Source organism: Haliotis rubra, unplaced genomic scaffold, assembly GCF_003918875.1.
Source record: "Haliotis rubra isolate DU_JTF1 unplaced genomic scaffold, ASM391887v1 Scf353, whole genome shotgun sequence".
In the NCBI taxonomy this organism is placed as follows: Eukaryota; Metazoa; Mollusca; class Gastropoda; order Lepetellida; family Haliotidae; genus Haliotis; species Haliotis rubra.
The window spans coordinates 75,584-97,512 of record NW_025767028.1 but is presented as its reverse complement, the minus strand read 5'-3'; the positions used below and the strand labels follow the sequence as shown (position 1 = coordinate 97,512).

General features: G+C 41.5%; 1 protein-coding gene across 1 annotated transcript in view; it reads right to left on the bottom strand.

Moving 5' to 3' along the window:
• LOC124285125 (mothers against decapentaplegic homolog 4-like) overlaps window positions 1–21,929 on the bottom strand; it is a 69,082-nt gene that overhangs the window by 11,086 nt on the left and 36,067 nt on the right. Inside the window, 6 exon segments of the mRNA XM_046721277.1 lie at window positions 3,449–3,587; window positions 4,427–4,595; window positions 5,281–5,464; window positions 7,301–7,360; window positions 8,375–8,443; window positions 20,258–20,476. Coding sequence (XP_046577233.1) covers window positions 3,449–3,587; window positions 4,427–4,595; window positions 5,281–5,464; window positions 7,301–7,360; window positions 8,375–8,443; window positions 20,258–20,476 — 840 coding nt within the window.

Genomic DNA, 21,929 nt, shown 5'->3' with positions numbered 1-21,929 from the left:
TAGCCCTAACCTAAATCCAATAGAAAATGTTTGGGGACTTATGAAGGAAGGTGTCAATAAGAAAAATCTGACAAATATTGCTGAAATGAAAGAAGAGGTGGTCCGATATTGGGACAACATGGACCACGACTTTCTTCTTTGATCAGTAGTATGCCCCGCCGCATTGAAGCCTGCACTGCTGCCCATGGTGACTTGACAACATACTTACTGTTCACCTGTCTTTGAATCTGGAGTTATGTTCTGCTAATATTCATATTTAATACGTGAGTAAATGAGTGAAAAATATTTAAAAATTACAATCTTTAAATTCTCAATAATTTCTGGTTGTACAGGTCTAACACCATGGTCAGGATATACAGGTCTAACATCATGGACGGGACACACAGGTCTAACATCATGGTCGGGATATACTGGTCTAACACCATGGACTGGACACACAGGTCTAATATCATGGTTGGGATATACGATCTAACACCATGGTCGGGATATACAGGTAAAATATCATGGTCAGGACATACAGGTCTAACATCATGGTCAGGATATACAGGTCTAATATCATGGTCGTGATATACAGGTCTAACACCATGGTCGTGATCTACAGATCTAACATCATGGTCGGTCGTGATATACAGGTCTAACATATACAGGTCTAACACCATGGTCGGGATATACAGGTCTTACACCATGGACGGAACACACAGGTCTAACACCATGGTCGGGATATACAGGTCTAACACCATGGACGGGACACACAGGTCTAACACAATGGTAGGGATATACAGGTCTAACACCATGGTCGGGATATACAGGTCTAATCCTGGTCGTGATATACAGGTCTAACATTATGGTTGGGATATACAGGTCTAACATCATGGTCGTGACATACAGATCTAACATCATGGTCGTGAAATACAGGTCTAACATATACAGGTCTAACACCATGGTCAGGATATACAGGTCTAACACCATGGTCGGGATATACAGGTCTAACACCATGGTCAGGATATATAGGTCTAACACCATGGTCGGGACATACAGGTCTAACACCATGGTCGGGACATGGAGGTCTAACACCATGGTCGGGACATACAGGTCTAACACCATGGTCGGGATATACAGGTCTAACACCATGGTCGGGACATACAGGTCTGACACCATGGTCGGGATATACAGGTCTAACATATACAGGTCATACACCATGGTCAGGATATACAGGTCTAACACCATGGTCAGGATATACAGGTCTAACATCATGGTCGGGATATACAGGTCTAACATATACAGGTCTAACACCATGGTCAGGATATACAGGTCTAACATCATGGTCGGGATATACAGGTCTGACATATACAGGTCTAACACCATGGTCAGGATATACAGGTCTAACACCATGGTCAGGATATACAGGTCTAACACCATGGTCAGGATATACAGGTCTAACATCATGGTCAGGACATATAGGTCTAACATATACAGGTCTAACACCATGGTCGGGATATACAGGTCTAACATATACAGGTCTAACACCATGGTCAGGATATACAGGTCTAACATCATGGTTGGGATATACAGGTCTAACATATACAGGTCTAACACCATGGTCGGGATATACAGGTCTAATATATACAGGTCTAACACCATGATCAGGATATACAGGTCTAACACCATGGTCAGGATATACAGGTCTAACATCATGGTCAGGACATATAGGTCTAACATATACAGGTCTAACACCATGGTCAGGATATACAGGTCTAACACCATGGTCAGGATATACAGGTCTAACATCATGGTCGGGATATACAGGTCTAACATATACAGGTCTAACACCATGGTCAGGATATACAGGTCTAACATATACAGGTCTAACACCATGGTCAGGATATACAGGTCTAACACCATGGTCAGGATATACAGGTCTAACATCATGGTCAGGACATATAGGTCTAACATATACAGGTCTAACACCATGGTCAAGATATACATGTCTAACATATACAGGTCTAACACCATGGTCGGGATATACAGGTCTAACATATACAGGTCTAACACCATGGTCAGGATATACAGGTCTAACATCATGGTCGGGATATACAGGTCTAACATATACAGGTCTAACACCATGGTCGGGATATACAGGTCTAACATATACAGGTCTAACACCATGATCAGGATATACAGGTCTAACACCATGGTCAGGATATACAGGTCTAACATCATGGTCAGGACATATAGGTCTAACATATACAGGTCTAACACCATGGTCAGGATATACAGGTCTAACACCATGGTCAGGATATACAGGTCTAACATCATGGTCGGGATATACAGGTCTAACATATACAGGTCTAACACCATGGTCGGGATATACAGGTCTAACATATACAGGTCTAACACCATGGTCAGGATATACAGGTCTAACACCATGGTCAGGATATACAGGTCTAACATCATGGTCAGGACATATAGGTCTAACATATACAGGTCTAACACCATGGTCAGGATATACATGTCTAACATATACAGGTCTAACACCATGGTCAGGATATACAGGTCTAACATATACAGGTCTAACACCATGGTCAGGATATACAGGTCTAACATATACAGGTCTAACATCATGGTCAGGATATACAGGTCTAACATATACAGGTCTAACACCATGGTCGGGATATACAGGTCTAACATCATGGTCAGGACATATAGGTCTAACATATACAGGTCTAACACCATGGTCAGGATATACAGGTCTAACACCATGGTCAGGATATACAGGTCTAACATATACAGGTCTAACACCATGGTCAGGATATACAGGTCTAACATATACAGGTCTAACACCATGGTCAGGATATACAGGTCTAACATATACAGGTCTAACACCATGGTCAGGATATACAGGTCTAACATATACAGGTCTAACACCATGGTCAGGATATACAGGTCTAACATATACAGGTCTAACACCATGGTCGGGATATACAGGTCTAACATCATGGTCGGGATATACAGGTCATACAGCATCCTAGCAGAAGTCATCAATGTCCTGTGCTCTTCTCGTCAGTGAAGCTGTCATTCAGTTTGCTTCAAACAACTTCCACAGTATGGAAGGTGTAGACCAACCACAAACAAAGGACATTTGTGTGTAAGCTTAATGTTGTGGACTTGGGTCCAGAAACATGCTTGTACTTGGAAACAGATGCAAGCATGGACCAATGGTATAAAAGACTGGTGGTGTATGTGACATACACTAGTCATGTTTCGAGATGTTTTCTACATGCGAGTTAGTGAAAGCCCATACACAGGTATGATGATAAAACTGAATTTGAATGTTTTGAATAAAGTGGTCCACAGCTGTTAACCTGGTCTACCATTACAGTAATGCCACATGTGCCATGTGCCCCTCCCCCTGAGTCGCGTGTGGGGTGGATCTCAGTGCCAGACTCACCCACAGCAGGGGCAATACCTCCGACTGATGCCGGCCCAGGGATGTTCCCTGCTACTGCCGCTGCTTGTGCCGCCGCCGCTGCCTGGGCTGTAGCTGCTTGTTGCTGCATCTGACGATGGCACTGACGTATGTCGAACACCTGTGTTAATAAGGAACATTTATGAGAAAAAGTCACAAATCTGAAAACAAGACCGCCAGGTAGTCAAACACATAGAACAAATGCATCATGTAAAGTGACAAACTGGGAAACAAATCTCTACACCTTACCCGTATAATGTGTCAAGCACTTGCCTCACAATCAAGCACACCTACACCTGTCAAGAACCTTCTACCCAATATGTCACAGAAGTGCATAGAAAACATACCAAGATCCTGCACTAACAATCAATCAAGTCTCACGTTAAGACACATGGATATTTAAAGTACAAACACCTGACAAACCATCAAACAAGGGAAACAACTGACATGTAAAGCACCTGCAAAACATGTGACAAAAATAGCATGACTAGCACTTTCAAACAAGTGTCATCACTCACTTGAAAAACACCTGTCAAAGAAGTGTCACCACTAACATGACAAGCACCTGTCAAACATTTGACTCCACTAACATAACAAGCACCTGTCATTCACCTGATGAAGGGGCAAGAACTAGCCCAGAAATGTCATGTTGTAAATAGTAAAGAAGTTTAAATCCATACCACACGTTATGTTACCGTCCAACTTCTAAGTGCCCATCAAACATCTAACAAGTACCTGTCAAACAATTGACACCACTAACAAAACAAGCACCTATCAAACAAGTGACACCACTAACATAACAAGCACCTATCAAACAAGTGACACCGCTAACGTAACAAGCACCTGTCAAACAAGTGACTCCATTAACATAACAAGCACCTGTCAACAACACCTGTCACATACATTTCCCTGATGCATTGCAAGGGTATATTTGTAACCACCGTCAAGTTTGTTACCCACCTTGATGTAAGCACTAGGGTATATCTTATGCACAGCGTCCCCTGGAGCTCGCCCCGCCTCTCTGTCCAGGTAGTAGCTCTGAACGAAGACGCTGTGGTCACTGACGCACCTGATCCACACGTCTCCCTCACCACGGTAGTTTAGGTGCACACCTTTACCTATGTGCAGTCTGAAACAGTCACATGGTGGAACGCTCAGTCAGGTGTAGTTTACAACAACAGACAGCTAGCAGTTTAAGTTTGGACTAACATGTTTGAACTATTTGCATTGTGAGTGATAACAAAGACTTGACATTCACAGTTAACACTGTTGAACTGGTTGCATTACGAGTGAGGACAAAGACTTGACATTCATAAAATGTCAGAGTAAGTTCAGACTTCCATGTTTGAACTGGTTGCATTGTGAGTGATGAAAGAGAAGGGACATTAATAAGATGTCCGAGTTCAGGTAAACACAGTTGAACTGACTGCATTGTCAGTGATGAAGTTCAGACTAACATGCTTCGACTTAATGCACTGTGTCTGTCTGTTGTTTAACACGACACTCAGCAATATTCTAGCTATATGAAGGAAGTCTGTGAATAATCAAATCAGAAGCAGACAATCAGGTGACTGACATCATGAGCATCGATCTACGCAATTAGGATACGATGACATGTGTCAACATGTCAGCAAGCCTAACCACCTGAGCCTCTTAGGGCAATCATGGGTATCTGAAGGCCAATTCTAACCCCGATCTTCACGAGTGGGGTGGAGTTTGAATGATGACCCGGACTGGTTACACAAGAGGAGCAGGGATGGGGTGGGGGAGGGAAAGGGAGGAGAGGGGGGTTGTTGTTGTAGTCATCGCCTCACCTGGCTCGCTCACTAGCCTCTGTCCGGTGTACGTTGGACAGCTGGCCGAGACAGAACCTGTCGATGCTGGAGGGGTCGGTGTAGCCATCGACTGTGACGGTGGAGCAGCTGTATGGGACCTTGAACGTCTCCCCGACCTGCTGGTCCAACTCGAAGTAGGTGATGGTACACCAGAACTCGGGAGCTGATGGAATCAATTCAACACGTAACTCTTAAACTGAGGTTAGGCAAGGTGAAAAATGACGTTTAACAGTTAAGTGAGTGCGTTTAGGTTTTCGTGGCTTTCAGCTATATTCCTGCAATATCACTGCGGGTGAAACCAGAAATGGGCTTCACGCACTGTACCCATGTGGGGAACCAAACCAGGGTCTTCAGCGTGACGAGCAACCACTCAAACCACTAGGCCACCCCACATAAGGTTACATAAAGCCATGCATACATGTGTCTGCATGTACTATGCTGGTTATATGAAGCTTGTGGCAATGATACCATGCTGGACAGGGATACTTCACTGACACATACAACTGCAAGTTGCTAGTCCTTGTTTGTTTTCCTCACTGCCCAGCGTTAGGCAAGATTAAAACATGTTCCATCTTCAACAAGACACAGCCAGCAAACTAACCACTAGCCCAAAGCAGAGAGAATGATTGTGGTTTTTCCGTGACTTTTAGCAATATTCTAGCAGAATCACAACCGGTGGCAATATATACGGGCTGTACACCTGGTATTCACTGATAGAATCGAACCTGGGCTTTCGGCTTGACAAGCAAACACTTTTAACCACTCTGCTATCTGACCACCCTGTCTTCTGTTAATTTGTAACAGACAACTTGAGAGAATGTTAAAAGTAACGACTTGTGGTGTTCCGATTAATTGAAATAATCGAAGATTGGTCACAGTGACCAAACGACCAAGCAATCGATCATATTTTCTCATAATCAAACACAACTACTGTTCTAGTCTTTGACTGACTGACTGACTGAGTATGGTTTTACGCCGCTTTTACCAATATTCCAGCAACATCACGGTGGGGGAAACCAGAAATGGGCTTCACACATTGTACCCATGTGGGGAATCAAACCCGGGTCTTCGGCGTGACGAGTCAACACTTTAACCACTAGGCTACCCCACCGCCCCATTCTAGTCTTTGAAACACTTGACTATGGAACATATCTTCAAAGTTGTGAGGGCCTGAAAACCTGTTTAATGCCTCGAAACTTCACTAACTGAAATATATATCATGACTGAATATTTCTTGAAGACTCCAGGATGTTTATGTTCATGATATACTAGTCATCACTTTAAAGTAGCAAGTTGCATCATGTTATACATATCTGCAGTAACAACCTGGATAGGAAAATCTGGTAAATGATGATTGTTCGTTATTAATGAAGCACTCATCAATTGTGAGATTTCAACCAATTCCTAACACTAGTCACGACATTGGCCACTGCTTCACCTGTCACTCAGCCTCCATATAGCTGATGTCAGGACAACCCCCAATCCCTTCCCCCAATGAAAAGGAAGATGGCCAAACCAGGCCACCTGATCTCTTCAAGTAGCCTGTTACAAGTTGCAAGAGTCACAGGGATCTATCCCGTGTTTCCGTGGTGACTCTATTTTGTTTGTAGCTTGTAGTTAAATGCCCAACACAGCAATATTCCAGCTAATCTGGACCAGACAATCCTGTGATACACATCACTTACACGAATCTATGCAATTTGGATCCAGTCATATGAATCAACCAAATAAGCAAGCCTGACCATCCAACCCAGTTAGTCGTCTCTCATGACAAGCCTGGGTTGCTGATGACCGATTCCGAACCTTATCTTCACAGATGGCCACCAACCCGGTTAGTCGTCTCTCATGACAAGCCTGGGTTGCTGATGACCGATTCCGAACCTTATCTTCACAGATGGCCATCCAACCCGGTTAGTCGTCTCTCATGACAAGCCTGGGTTGCTGATGACCGATTCCGAACCTTATCTTCACAGATGGCAGTAGGGGCAAACAGACGTACGTGGTTGGCTGGTGAGTGGTGGCAGAGTCTGCATGTCGGACTGGATCTGGTTGTTGTTCCCTGTAACAAACACACGGGCGTACACTTGGCTGTCGCTCGCAGACCGACATCTGTCCAACATCTCGCAGACAGTGTGAGACATTTCTCAGTCAAACATCTTGCAAACAGTGTCAAATCTCCTAAACAGTGTCAAATCTCCTAAACAGTGTTTAACAACCCCCAAAAATCTCAATGTAAAACATCTCACAATGAGTGTTGAGCATCTTTCAAACAGTCATACATCAGACAGAGTCAAACATATCTGGGATAGTCCATAATCTTGCCAAACAGTGTTAAACATATCACAAAATGAGTCAATCATCTTGCAGAACCAAACATCTTACAATGTCAAACATCTTGCAAATACTGTCAAACATCCTTGAATCAATTTCAAACTTCTTCAAAATAATGACAGACATCAAAACAATAAGTGACATCTTCAATAGTGTCAAAAATCTTGCAAACAATGTCAAACACATTGCTTACAGTTTCAAGCATCCTCCAGACAGTCAAACATCTTGCAAGCAATGTCAATCATATCCTCAAACATTACAGTAACACTGTCAAACATTTGACGAAACATGCAACTTACTAAAAGTTTGATCTGACCCCAATTTGAATAGTAGTCAGTAATACTGCGAGTGTAAAGAAATCACTAGTAAACGGGATAAACTGTTGTTAACATCATGCACTTGTTAATATACCATTCGAAAAAAGTAGGGGATATTGGATTTACAAGATTGATAAAATGCAAATGATGAAGCCAAGGAGGAAACAGATGATGAAGAGAAATTAAGGGAAAATGTGACAATTTATTCCATTCCTTTGGAAATGTTTCATCTGTATGGATATACATTTGGATTATATATACTTTTTCTCATATGCATTTGCATTGGCTAGTGGTATGCTCGAAAAATGGAATATCCCCTACCGTTTTTGAATGGTATACAATTTCTGCTGAAAGGACTATTGACATATAACACAATCAACGTGTTTGGTTGAGGGTTACTCCACTGATTCTGGGGTCATACTTACAGAACTGTGGGGCCGACATGTTCTGTGTGTAGGTGGCAGTATTGCTGCCCACCCACGTTGTTGTCGAGCCTGCAACAGACACAGCACACCAGCGGTCAGCCACGCCCACTGACCACACCCCCACCATGCTGGTACAAGTGGCATAAGTCTCACACGCAGAACAGCAAGCAACACTTACAACAATCTCACCAGATCCTGGCCAGCCAGAACTACACATCAAGTCTCAGTATCTGGGGGGCTAGCAGCTGTCTACCAACCAAAGTCCGGCAAATGCAGGGAAGAGTGTTACTCTGTTCAAACTGCTAACTTCAGTATATGTTAATATGATTTAATATTGCTTTTAGTTCAACATTCTGTAAGTAGGCACAGAAGCCTCACCAGGCAATACTTATTAAGTCACGGTTTTACCTTGACATATACATTTAGCAATCCACAAGGAGTGAGTGAGTTTAGTTTTATGCCGTACTCAGCAATGTTCCAGCTATATGGTGGCGGTCTGTAATAATCGAGTCTGGACCAGACAATCCAGTGATCCCTATTACTAACTTGACAAGTAGTTAAAGGGGACATGAGGATATGTAAAGTAATGACGTGGTGTAGCCTACTGTACTGCAAAACTTGATAATGACTTTAATTACAGGACTACATATATTTTTTGTCAAGAATTTGGTACAGTGAATATTAATGTACAACCCCGAGGTTGCAATATGTATTTCTTGATGTCCATTCTATCCATGCATGTGTATGACATGTGGATGCATATTTCTACTTAAATACAAGGTGTGTGGTTAGTTTCTGAACAGCTAGTACATTTCAAAATGAAACTCTTTTGCTACCTTCAAATATTGCTGCCAAAGTTTCTTTTTGATAAAAAACAACTAAAAAAACCCCTCTTTTAATTTCTTTTGTGAGTTGGAGAAGTATGAGATATTATTGCCAGCCATATAAGTTCTGATTACACTTGATTGTCTGTTTTACAATGGTTATGTTTTTAGCACTATTTTCAGGTACAAATTTTGCGATGAATCTGGTTGGGGGCCACCTGCAACACCATGTGTTGAGTTCTCAGCAGATTACAATACAAACTGTTTGCTAGAGGTGACAAAAAACTATTACAGCAAATTGTTTAAATATAAAACTATCTAAGTCATAATGAGAAACTTTAACCGCGATCAAAGCAGTTCAATATCGGCGTTCTAAATACGAAGGCGTTGAATACTTCACACGGCGGGACTGTAGCTGAGCAAATTCTGATGTAAGGAGGAATGTTTGATACAGAGCAGAGCTTAGTAACATTCCGTTTATAGTGAGCGAGTTTGGTTTTACGTCACTTTTAGCAATATTCCAACAATATCATGGTAGGGGACACCAGAAATGGGCTTCACACACTGTACCTATCTGGGGAATCGAACCCAGGACTTCAGTGTGACGAGTGGACACTTTAACCACTCAGCTACCCCACAGTAACCAACCAGTGGTGGATATTACCAGCACCTTCCCATGTCACCATGACTACCTGAGTGAGTGAGTGAGTGAGTGACTGGGTGAGCATGAGAGGTTTTACGCTGCTTTCACCAAAATGACGGCAGGGGAAACCAGAAATGGGCTTCACACATTGTACCCATGATCACTTCTGAAGTTGTATCAATTAGCTCCGTATCTGCACCTGCGAAGATTGATCGATAAAATGACCCGAGTGTTTCAACAAGACTTGAACTGAAAGTATGGTCCTTATTGACCTGCATAGTTGTATTTCTGGACGTTTTATGTCACCACTGCAAACAATTTGTAACAAATTTGAAAACTTACTGTGTAAATACTGTGTGATAGAAATAAAAAACTTGTAGTTAGGGGTGACGACAAGAGTAATTTTAGGATGATATCTATCTCTGCCAAACACTGGCCACTGAACATGTGTGTATATGTTCACAGTACAGGTGCTTGTACTTACTGGCTGGGTAATGACTGAGGTTGGCAGAGTTGGCCGGAGGTGCTGGGTTGTTGAAGGTGTCTACTAGTTGGGGCGAGCCATGGTTGAACCTACACCACACAGAGAGCCATGGCTGTGACTTATACCACTTGAACCTACACCACACAGACAGACAGACGGAGACAACAGTTACTACCCACGATACTACAGTTACGACGGAGATGTGCCCTGTCTTACTACAGTCTGTTATACATACAGTTACTACCCACGGACGACACAGATTTACTTACACGGAGATGTGCCCTGTCTTACTTACAGTCTGTCATACATACAGTTACTACCCACGGATCTAACTTTACACGGAGATGTGCCCTGTCTTACTACAGTCTGTCATACATACAGTTACTACCCACGGACTGACACGGAGATGTGCCCTGTCTTACACGGAGATGTGCCCTGTCTTACTACGGTCTGTCATACACCACAGTTACTACCCACGGACGACTGACACGGAGATGTGCCCTGTCTTACTACAGTCTGTCATACATACAGTTACTACTACCCACTTTACTGGAGATGTGCCCTGTCTTACCACATACATACAGATGTGCCCTGTCTTACTACAGTCTGTCATACATACAGTTACTACCCACGGACCATACACGGAGATGTGCCCTGTCTTACTACAGTCTGTCATACATACATACTAGTTACGGACCACACGGAGATGTGCCCCTGTCTTACTACAGTCTGTCATACATACAGTTACTACCCACACGGAGATGTGCCCTGTCTTATTACAGTCAGAGATGTGCCCTGTCTTACTACAGTCTGTCATACATACAGTTACTACCCACGGGATGCCCTGTCTTACTACAGTCTGTCATACATACAGTTACTACCCACGGATTCCATTAACGGAGATGTGCCCTGTCTTACTGGAGATGTGCCCTGTCTTACTACAGTCTGTCATACACACAGTTACTACCCACGGACGCATACACAGAGATGTGCCCTGTCTTACTACAGTCTGTCATACATACAGTTACAGTTACTACCCACGGACGTTACGGAGATGTGCCCTGTCTACCATACAGTCTGTCATACACACAGTTACAGTTACTACCAACGGAGATGTGCCCTGTCTTACTACAGTCTGTCATACACACAGTTACCCACGGACGACACAGGGAGATGTGCCCTGTCTTACTACAGTCTGTCATACATACAGTTACTACCCACGGACGACACGGAGATGTGCCCTGTCTTACTACAGTCTGTCATACATACAGTTACTACCCACGGACGACACAGAGATGTGCCCTGTCTTACTACAGTCTGTCATACATACAGTTACTACACATGTGCCCTACTTACTACAGTCCATACGGAGTTACTACATCTACAGAGATGTGCCCTGTCTTACTACAGTCTGTCATACACACAGTTACTACCCACGGACGACACAGAGATGTGCCCTGTCTTACTACAGTCTGTCATACACACAGTTACTACCCACGGACGACACAGACAGGTGCCCTGTCTTACTACAGTCTGTCATACACACAGTTACTACCCCACTTGAGTCTGTCATACACACAGAGATGTGCCCTGTCTTACTACAGTCTGTCATACACACAGTTACTACCCACGGACGACACAGAGATGTGCCCTGTCTTACTACAGTCTGTCATACACACAGTTACTACCCACGCTGACGACACAGAGATGTGCCCTGTCTTACTACAGTCTGTCATACACACAGTTACTACCCACGGACGACACAGGATGTGCCCTGTCTTACTACAGTTACTACCGACGGACGACACAGATGTGCCCTGTCTTACTACAGTCTGTCATACATACAATTACTACCATCAGACTAAAAATAAAAAATTTGGATAGGCTGAAGCTGCACTCTAACATTGAGTGTTTCTGTGTCATAGTAATTCAGACAGGCATAAATTCTATTCTATCACTTGACCAGAGCTTAACTACATTTGTGCCAAATTTCTAACATGGCATAAACTTTTATACCATTCAAACTGCTTCTGTCAATGGGCAATAACAAAAGTCAATTGTGTCTCCGATTTGTGGGTTATCTCCCTTGACAGAAGGCAAATAACCCACAATTCCCTGCCACGCATGACATATTATCTGTGACAACGTCGATTCATACTGCAGTCGTTTCTCCTGAGCAATCTCACAGGCAGCTTCCATATAACAGATCAATAACAGACCAACACCGGTCTTGCTATATATCTTTCAAGGTTATAAAACATAATAAAGATAAAACAGGGGCAAAACAATACATGATATATTTAGAGCTGGAGTCACCCAAATACTTTGAGTTATATATATTAGTGTTGAAAACAACCCTGAAATCCTATTGGTTCAGCTATACAGCGATCAAGAAGAGAAAAAGTTGTACAAATTGAAAAGCTGGGTTACGGAGGCGGTTGTGAGCCTCCAGCTGGAGAAATGACTGCAGATGACAGCAAGACACAACTTACCTTGTCAATAAACACATCAACAATTCACAATTCAATTACCTCATATCTCAATCAAGTACTTCATTAATTCATCATTTTCACACAATACAAATATATCACTCTGCAATATTTCTCAGAACATAAGACGTGTACAGGATGAGAGTCGAGTTTTGTGTGAATCCAAAAATCTACATGCAGCAGCACCAGGCTTGTTACCTCGTGCATCATGATGCCATTCTATACTGACAAACACCCTGACCCTTCCTTGTCTTACTTGGGACATCACGTGATCACCTCCATTATTTGGGACATCACGTGATCACCTCCATATATGGGACATCACGTGATCACCTCCATATATGGGCATCACGTGATCACCTCCATATATGGGACATCATGTGATCACTTCCATTATTTGGGACATCACTTGATCACCTCCATATATGGGACATCACATGATCACGTCCATTATTTGGGACATCACGTGACCACCTCCATATATGGGACATCACGTGATCACTTCCATTATTTGGAACATCATGGGATCACCTCCATTATTTGGGACATCACGTGATCACATGATTATTTGGGACATCACGTGATCACCTGATTATTTGGGACATCACGTGATCTCCTCCATCAAGTCTCAAACTTAGCACCGCAATTTTTGTTAGATAGAATAAGATGATCAGAAGGCTGTTTTCCAACTTATGCTAATGTGGTCTGAAAATGAAACGGTAGAATGGGTCGAGGGTCTTCATCGTGATGGAATGGGATCATAATACCCTGATTTGCGAGGACGCTGCTAAGACAGCTGTTAGAGGAACTAGCCCACATCAACCCACGGGGAAGCAGTAGAGAGTTAGAACGAAGCGTCGAGAGAAAGAGATCTACAGGCCGCAGTAAGCAGAGGCCAGGATATATCAGATAAACGTACCTGGTATATACTCTAAACCCACACAGACTCGGTAACACATGTTAGGATCTTCACAACGCTAAAAATGTTACATCTCGGGTTAAGAAGGTTAGATTGAAAGGGGTTAAAAATATCCTTATGCAAGCATAAACTGGCAGGGGTGTCCTGCTTATGTAACCATGGTAACCATCGTTATGGCTACAGCTTGCAGTCAGACAATTGTTTTTGAATTTTGAACACTCAGTTCAACCTTGAACCCAGAATTTTATCATCACAATGAAATAAGTGTAGATAACTGATATATAATTTCGGAATTCCAGTTTAGGAAATTCTTTGTTGATAGAAAGCAGCGAAAACAATGAATAGTTTGGAAAGTGGAGAAAGAAGTCTACAGCTTAATTTACAAAGGCTTTTTTTTTCGCACAATACATCAATATCTTCTCTGTATCCTAATCCATACATTTCAAATAATGGTAACTGTGACATCTTGGTGCACAACAGCTACCAATGTCAATTAATAAATACTTTTACCTTTTGGTACACATACACCTCAACATGATCAAATAGAGATTGTGAAAGTACATGAAATAAACATCTATAACTAGTGGTTGCAAGACAACATAAGTAGTAGTACTGCTCAACCACGGCAAATTACTATATATTTGCACTTACGAAAAGAGTGCGTTTTATTTTTACACCGCTTTTAGCAATATTCCAGCAATATCACAGCAGGGGACACCAGAAATGGGCTTCACACATTGTACCCATATAGCGAAACGAACCCCGGTTTTTGGCATGATGAGTGAACGCTTTAACCACGTGGCTACCCCACCGCCCCTTATCCAAAGAATCTCCTTTATTCAAACAATACAGTGAGCTGTGACCACTTTCCGACATCAGAGGCTGTATGAAAACCTGAAAGTTGAAACTTGTCTGTTGACTGTTTTAACCCCTCTGTAACTACAAGTTAATCCACCACCAAGGTCGTTACACAGCTGTTAATACTGTTAATCCATGTTAGTAAAACATGTTGTTACGCACACGACACCATGGTTACAACTGACTGATACAAAAGTTTGTAATTTGTGATCAGTTTATAAACAAATACTGTCAGTTACTGGGAGACCTCCATGGGAAAGGATTCAGATGGACCATGTCCTCTGCTAAATGCTGCTCCCATCCCCCAAATCACACTATGTACAATCCCAATGGACTTCCTGGGCACTAAATTCGGACTCATATCCTCACAAAAATTTAAAGTGAAAACCGTGAATCCACTGGGACAATGAATAATTGCAATTTAAAAAATGCTATTTCGTAATTGTACCACTTAAAATTTATTAACATATTTTTAAATTTAATATTAAACCCTGTTGAATGCTTCACAATCTCGTAAAACTAATAGATTTGTCTCAATATGCGAACTCAATTTCTACTTTAATGGCCTGTGCATCTTGTGTATGTTGGGGTAAAGTGTTGTACTCAAGCTGACATTTCTCACAGAACCTACTTTGTAGCTGGAGTCTTCAGTTTGTTAACATGGATCAACTACACCTAAAGGCTTCGAGTGAGCGAATGCGTTGGGATTTACGCTGCTTTAAGCAATATTCCAGAAATATCACGGCAGGGGACACCCAAAATGGGCCTCAGACATTGTACTAAAGTCAGGAATGGAACCCGGGTCTTTGGTGTGAGGAACCTACGTTTTAACCACTCTGCTACCCTACAGCCCCCTAAGGCTTCGAGTCCATTCAACACCTCCCTTACACAACCTCAGCAGATCCCGGTTTCTTTAACTCAGATACAAGAGGATAGCATTATTTAGTGTATCATCATGTGCTCAAATGTGGATTTAACCTATCAATTGAATTATAGTAGACACTATAACTAAAAATATCTTGCAGTTTAATTGGTGAGAAACCTGATAATACACAAGAAGATCGCTCTATAAGGATGGGGGGGGACACAAGAAGATCGCTCTATAAGGATGGGGGACAACAATATTGTTCAGACATCATTTCAGTGTATAATTGCTAAAAATTCAGAATGATTTTGTCTTTGAATTTCAGAGAATGAAAATGGTGCCAAACTTTTGACAGATACAATAAAGACTGGTTCATTGTCAGATGTTTTCAACAATGAAAACATGATCAAATCAGTGTATAATGTATTAACACATGGAAAATGTTAAGATAACTTTCATAATTGTTTGGATAATCTTGACTGACAGTACGTAATGATCGGTGAATATTGTGTGCTCCCCACCAGATTCTAGAGAATGCTGAGTGTGAGAGATGACAGGGGAGTGATGGTGGGAGAAGCAAGGGGGAGGTGGGAGGAGACAGGGGTGGAAGTGGGGGTGGAGTGTTTGTTAGGTGGGGAGCAGAAAGAGTAGCCTGCTGGAAGGATTTGGGGACAAAGCGAGAGAGAGAGAGGTGTCAGAAGATTGAATAACTTAGAGATTTGGGGACGTGGCAGGCACAAGAAGCTTGAAGGATTTGGGAAGAGGGGACAAGTCAGAAGCTTGAAGGATTTGGAAAGTGGAGAGAAGTCAGAAGTCAGAAGCTTGAAGGATTTGGGATGTGGGGACAAGACAGAAGCTTGAAGGATTTGGGATGTGGGGACAAGTCAGACGATGGAAGGATTTGGGATGTGGGGACAAGTCAGACGATGGAAGGATTTGGAATGTGGGGACATGTCAGGAGCTTGAAGGAATTGGAATGTGAAGAGGGAAAAAGAGCCACAGGTCTGAAAGGTAAGTGGAGTAGCAGAAGCCTGAGGCTTGGAGAATTTTGGGATTGTACAGAGGGGTTGAACTGTCTGAGATAGGGTGGTGTCAATCATAGTGATTTAAAGGATTTGTGTTTAGGAATTTTCTAAAGAATAAATAGCGCTTGGGAGCAAGGAGTCAGTAAATGATCCACCTTTGTAGAAAAGAGATGGTCAATAGAACATGGACTGTCAGGGATGATTTAGAATGGGTGATTTCAGGAGATGGTCTACAACATGTGGACTTTCTGGGCTGGTTTAGAATGTGGGATTTTAGGAGATGGTCTACAGAATGTGGACTATCTGGGCTGGTTTAGAATGTGGGATTTCAGGAGATGGTCTACAACATGTGGACTATCTGGGCTGGTTTAGAATGTGGGATTTCAGGAGATGGTCTACAGAATGTGGACTATCTGGGCTGGTTTAGAATGTGGGATTTTAGGAGATGGTCTACAACATGTGTGTACTATCTGGGCTGGTTTAGAATGTGGGATTTCAGGAGATGGTCTACAGAATGTGGACTATCTGGGCTTGTTTAGAATGTGGGATTTCAGGAGATGGTCTACAACATGTGGACTTTCTGGGCTGGTTTAGAATGTGGGATTTCAGGAGATGGTCTACAACATGTGGACTTTCTGGGCTGGTTTAGAATGTGGGATTTCAGGAGAAGGTCTACAGAATGTGGACTATCTGGGCTGGTTTAGAATGTGTGATTTCAGGAGATGATATACAACATGTGTACTATGTGGACTGGTTTAGAATGTGGGATTTCAGGAGATGGTCTACAACATGTGTACTATCTGGGCTGGTTTAGAATGTGGGATTTCAGGAGATGGTCTACAGAATGTTGACAATCTGGGCTGGTTTAGAATGTGGAATTTCAGGAGATGATCTACAGAATGTGGGTAGGAGTACTCTTCAGAATGGCTGGTTTAGAATGTGGGATTTCAGGAGATGGTCTACAGAATGTGTACTATCTGGGCTGGTTTAGAATGTGGGATTTCAGGAGATGGTCTACAGAATGTGGACTATCTGGGCTGGTTTAGAATGTGGGATTTCAGGAGATGGTCTACAGAATGTGGACTTTCTGGGCTGGTTTAGAATGTGGGATTTCAGGAGATGGTCTACAGAATGAGTACTATCTGGGCTGGTTTAGAATGTGGGATTTCAGGAGATAGTCTACAGAATGTGGACTTTCTGGGCTGGTTTAGAATGTGGGATTTTAGAAGCTGGTCTACAGAATGTGAAGAGTCAGTAGATGACCTACAGAACGCGGACTGAAAGGGAAGTTTAGAATGGGGTTTCAGCAGATCATGAGGTGGCAGAAGGTGTCAGTCTGTGTCACAGTCTGAAAGTCAAGCTTTAACACAAACTGAAGAAAATAATGGCAATCAAGATATTGAGTGTATCACAGAAGCAATGCAACGGCTCAAGCAGCAAGCATAAGTCGAGACTGCTCAAATGAACGCTTCCTATTTTATAAAAAGAACAAACCATTCTGGGAATTTCTAAAAAGTTTGATTTTAGGACTCATATATTCATTTTGAGCAGAGTTAGTAAGCAATGGTTATTAATACAAGAATATTGTCAACATTCCACACAGAACAAGTCCACATGTCACCCTGGAATCTCTCATAGAATGCCAACTGGGCTTGTTTTTTCCAATATCTGCATGGCACAGCACTGGTTAAACTTGAATTAATAAATCATTTGACGGCCACTGCCACTATTGCCATTATAAAATATCTTTCCAATTTTTATTAACTAATGACTTTGAGACAGCTAGATGTAAGTAATTCCAAAGTAATTGCTAATTTGGTGGCTCAATATATGTTGGTATCTTTCATCCGAAGCTGTTGCTGATGGCTGGGTCCAGAACAGAATGAGTAATACCTGTCTGTGACCGTTAATTTTCATTATCCATAGGATAAAAAACAAACACTAAAACCACTGCATTTAATAAATTATGATTAAATCAAGTACAAGTTGCTCTTTTTTGTACAATATTTGCTGTGTAAACATGGATTTACTTTGACCACAATAAAGATAAATATTTCTGTTTGATGATACTGAGGCTTGGACGATGCTGGTGGGATCCAGAAACTCAAATCGTTTTATTTCCTAAAATGCAATAATCTAGAGCTGAAAACAAAATGCCTTGTACAAAATCAATTCCAAAACCGATATTCCAATTAATGACTGACTGACTGAGGTTAGTTTTACGCCGCTTTTAGCAATAGTCCAGCAATATCACGGCGGGGGACACCAGAAATGGGCTTAACACATTGTGCCCATGTGGGGAATCGAACCCGGGTCTTCGGCGTGACGAGCCAACGCTTTAACCACTAGGCTACCCCACCGCCCCTCCAATTAATGAACTTGGCAACAAAATGCAGGTCCTATTTGTTCTCCCGTAAATTCAGAATTAATCACCTATACATTGAAAAATTCACACTTTACACCTGCTTGAACTCTGCTCTAAACATGCACAGGGAAGTGCGTTTCAGGGAGCGACAGCCAAGCTATATGAAGCTCTTTGAAGAATTAATGGGTGATGAAAATAACTGATTCAGTGACTTTATACTTTGATAAACTTAATGAAGAAAAAAACGAGTTCTGTGGACCGTCAACTTCTTGATAACAGTGTTAGTATCTACACCGAAACATTGTATTCATTGCAATAACGAAGTTGACTATCTTTACAACATCTAAAATGCCTCTCAAAGAAGAATGATCGTCATAAATCTCAAAACTATCCCCAGTTCTTTGATAAGTCCGAAACTATACATCAAGATGACGATAACAATAGGAGATATTTGCTATGAATGACAAGCAATGTGATATATGACATATATACCATACTTATATTGGAATCAGGCCTCAGACTAGTGACTGTGAGGAAGCTTAAAAGCATGTTTAAATAGTGTCTCATTTGTAACATTCATAACTGTTTAATTGTACAGGACTTCTAATTCTGATGTAAAAATGAATTTATCGTGAAATTCTTCAAAGGCATTTAGAAGTTGGTGTAGTAATACAAGACAAATCTTATGGATAACAACTTCTTGATTTATTTTACACAATGTTTCTGGGCTGGTTCTTGCCCCTTCGTCAGGTGGATTATCCAGGGGCAAGAACCAGCCCAGAAAACCACCTGACGAAGGGGCAAGAACCAGCCCAGAAAACCACCTGATGAAGGGGCAAGAACCAGCCCAGAAACGTTGTGTAAAATAAATCAAGAAGTTGTTATCCATAAGATTTGTCTTGTATTATCGTGAAAGACTCAATAATTCCATTTTTCCAATTAACAGTTCTGAAATCAATACCAGCTCTATTACTGGGTGCCAAAGACAACTGTGACAGAGAGAAAATCCAAATTCATAATTAATTTTAAAAACTGATAATTCTATTTTACCAATTCATAATTATAAAATCGATAACAGCTAGTGTAATGGAGGGCAAAAGCAACTGCAACTAAATCAGAAAGTTTAAAATATTAAGTTTAAAGACGGTTATCTTTAACTTATTAAATAACAATTCTAAAATTGATAGCAGTTATAATAATGGATGCCAATAGCAATTGTGACAGAATCAGAAATGTTAATTAATTATTTACCATTTTAAAATGTATACCTCTATGAGTGGATGGCAAAAGACAATAATGGCAAAATATATGCTTGAAAATAGAAAATAGAAGATTCCAGAGTGACAATGTCGGACTGCATGATCAACCCGCTCCTTGGGTGATGTGACACACTACGTTACAGGCAACTCACTAGCTTGAGTCAGCTCCACACCGGGCGGGGCTGACGAGGGTTGTGACGGTGGCTGCGGCTGAGGTGGCGCGGCCGGCGGTTGGGAGGGGGAGAGGGGTTGGGGGGAGAGGGGGTGTTGGAGGGACACGGCCCCTGCCCCCGGACCCAAGGGCGTCGCCGAAGGGACACTGGTAGGCTGCTGGTGCTGGACTGTTGTTGGAGGGGCCGGTGACCCTTGACCTGGAGGGACCAGTCATTATAGGCATGTGTCCAGTGAGGGAGAAATCATTGACACCAAGTTAAAAGGTGACTGAGTTTCAAGGCAAACTTTGAAGACAAACACTGAAAATTATTCATTCTTTTTCAGATGATTATTTGGAATCTTCTAAATAGTGCAAATGGTATCAAGGAAAACCTGAGTGACATGAAATGAATTTCATCTTCTGTGTTTTCTAATATGTCTGTTAGGACTGATACTTGTACCATTTTTTTTTCAGAATTTTTAAAATAATTCTTTATAATAGAATGTCAGATGTCAGGAAATGTATGCTTTATACACTGAATCTGTGCCACAAACCATCACTCAAAATATTCATGAACCCAAGCGTTTTTCGTTCAGTAAAAATGTACACATGAGGGTGAGTGAGTGAGTGAGTGAGTGAATAAGTGATAGAAAAACATTTATGCCGCTTTTAGCAATATTCCAGCAATATTCCAGCAATATCACGGCAGGGGATACCCGAAATGGAAATCATCACGGGAAAAGGTCACTTTCATTTTCATAATCAGGATAACTGAACAACAAAAATATAGTGAAAATTCTTGTAGTTTACGTTTTTACTTTTTTTTTCAAACTAAAACACACAATAAATTTGCACTACCTTTGGGACTGCAACATCAGGAAAATTGAAACAGTGAAATTTCTTGTATTTTTTGTCAATGCTCATAATTTTTAAACTAAAAATCAGAAAGATATTTGGTTTATCTTTGGGACTGTATCGTCAGGAAAACTGAACTAAAACATTGAAAATTCTTATACTTTCTTATTTATCATTTTCAAATTAAAATTGGAACGATACTTGGTTTATCTTTGGGTCTGCCTATCACTCAGCACCCCTTTGTAGTGCAAAACACAAGACATGTTCATTCATCGGCAAGACAGTGCGTAGATTGACAGAGATCACTGCATTCTATATATCACACAATTTTACCACAAAAAATAAATCTGAATTTTACCACATTTATACAACCACAAATAAAACTGACAACAATCACATATGTATGTATCAATATCAAAATCATATTTCAAAAGAATCTAAAACCAGGTGATTCAATAATGAACGACATATCAACACAGATATTTTCACATTGGACAGAACCCACAACAAAGATCAGGTCATTCAAGGGAGTCCAACTATACGACCAAACTTGAGCAGCCACGTTAGACAGCAACTTACCAAAGCGACGACGACGTAGACATCATCACCTGACAATCTCAAGCAGCCATTTCAACAATATCTCATAATAACGTGGCAACATAATCCATTCTATACCATGCTACTGTCGGTGAGTGAAAAACTGAAAACTTCAAAAGTCAGTTGGAAAATAAACTTACAGAAATGGGAAAAACTGTTTGTCTTTTCTGCAAAAATATATTTTGTGCTCATTCAAGTAGAATTTTCTTTGTTAAAAA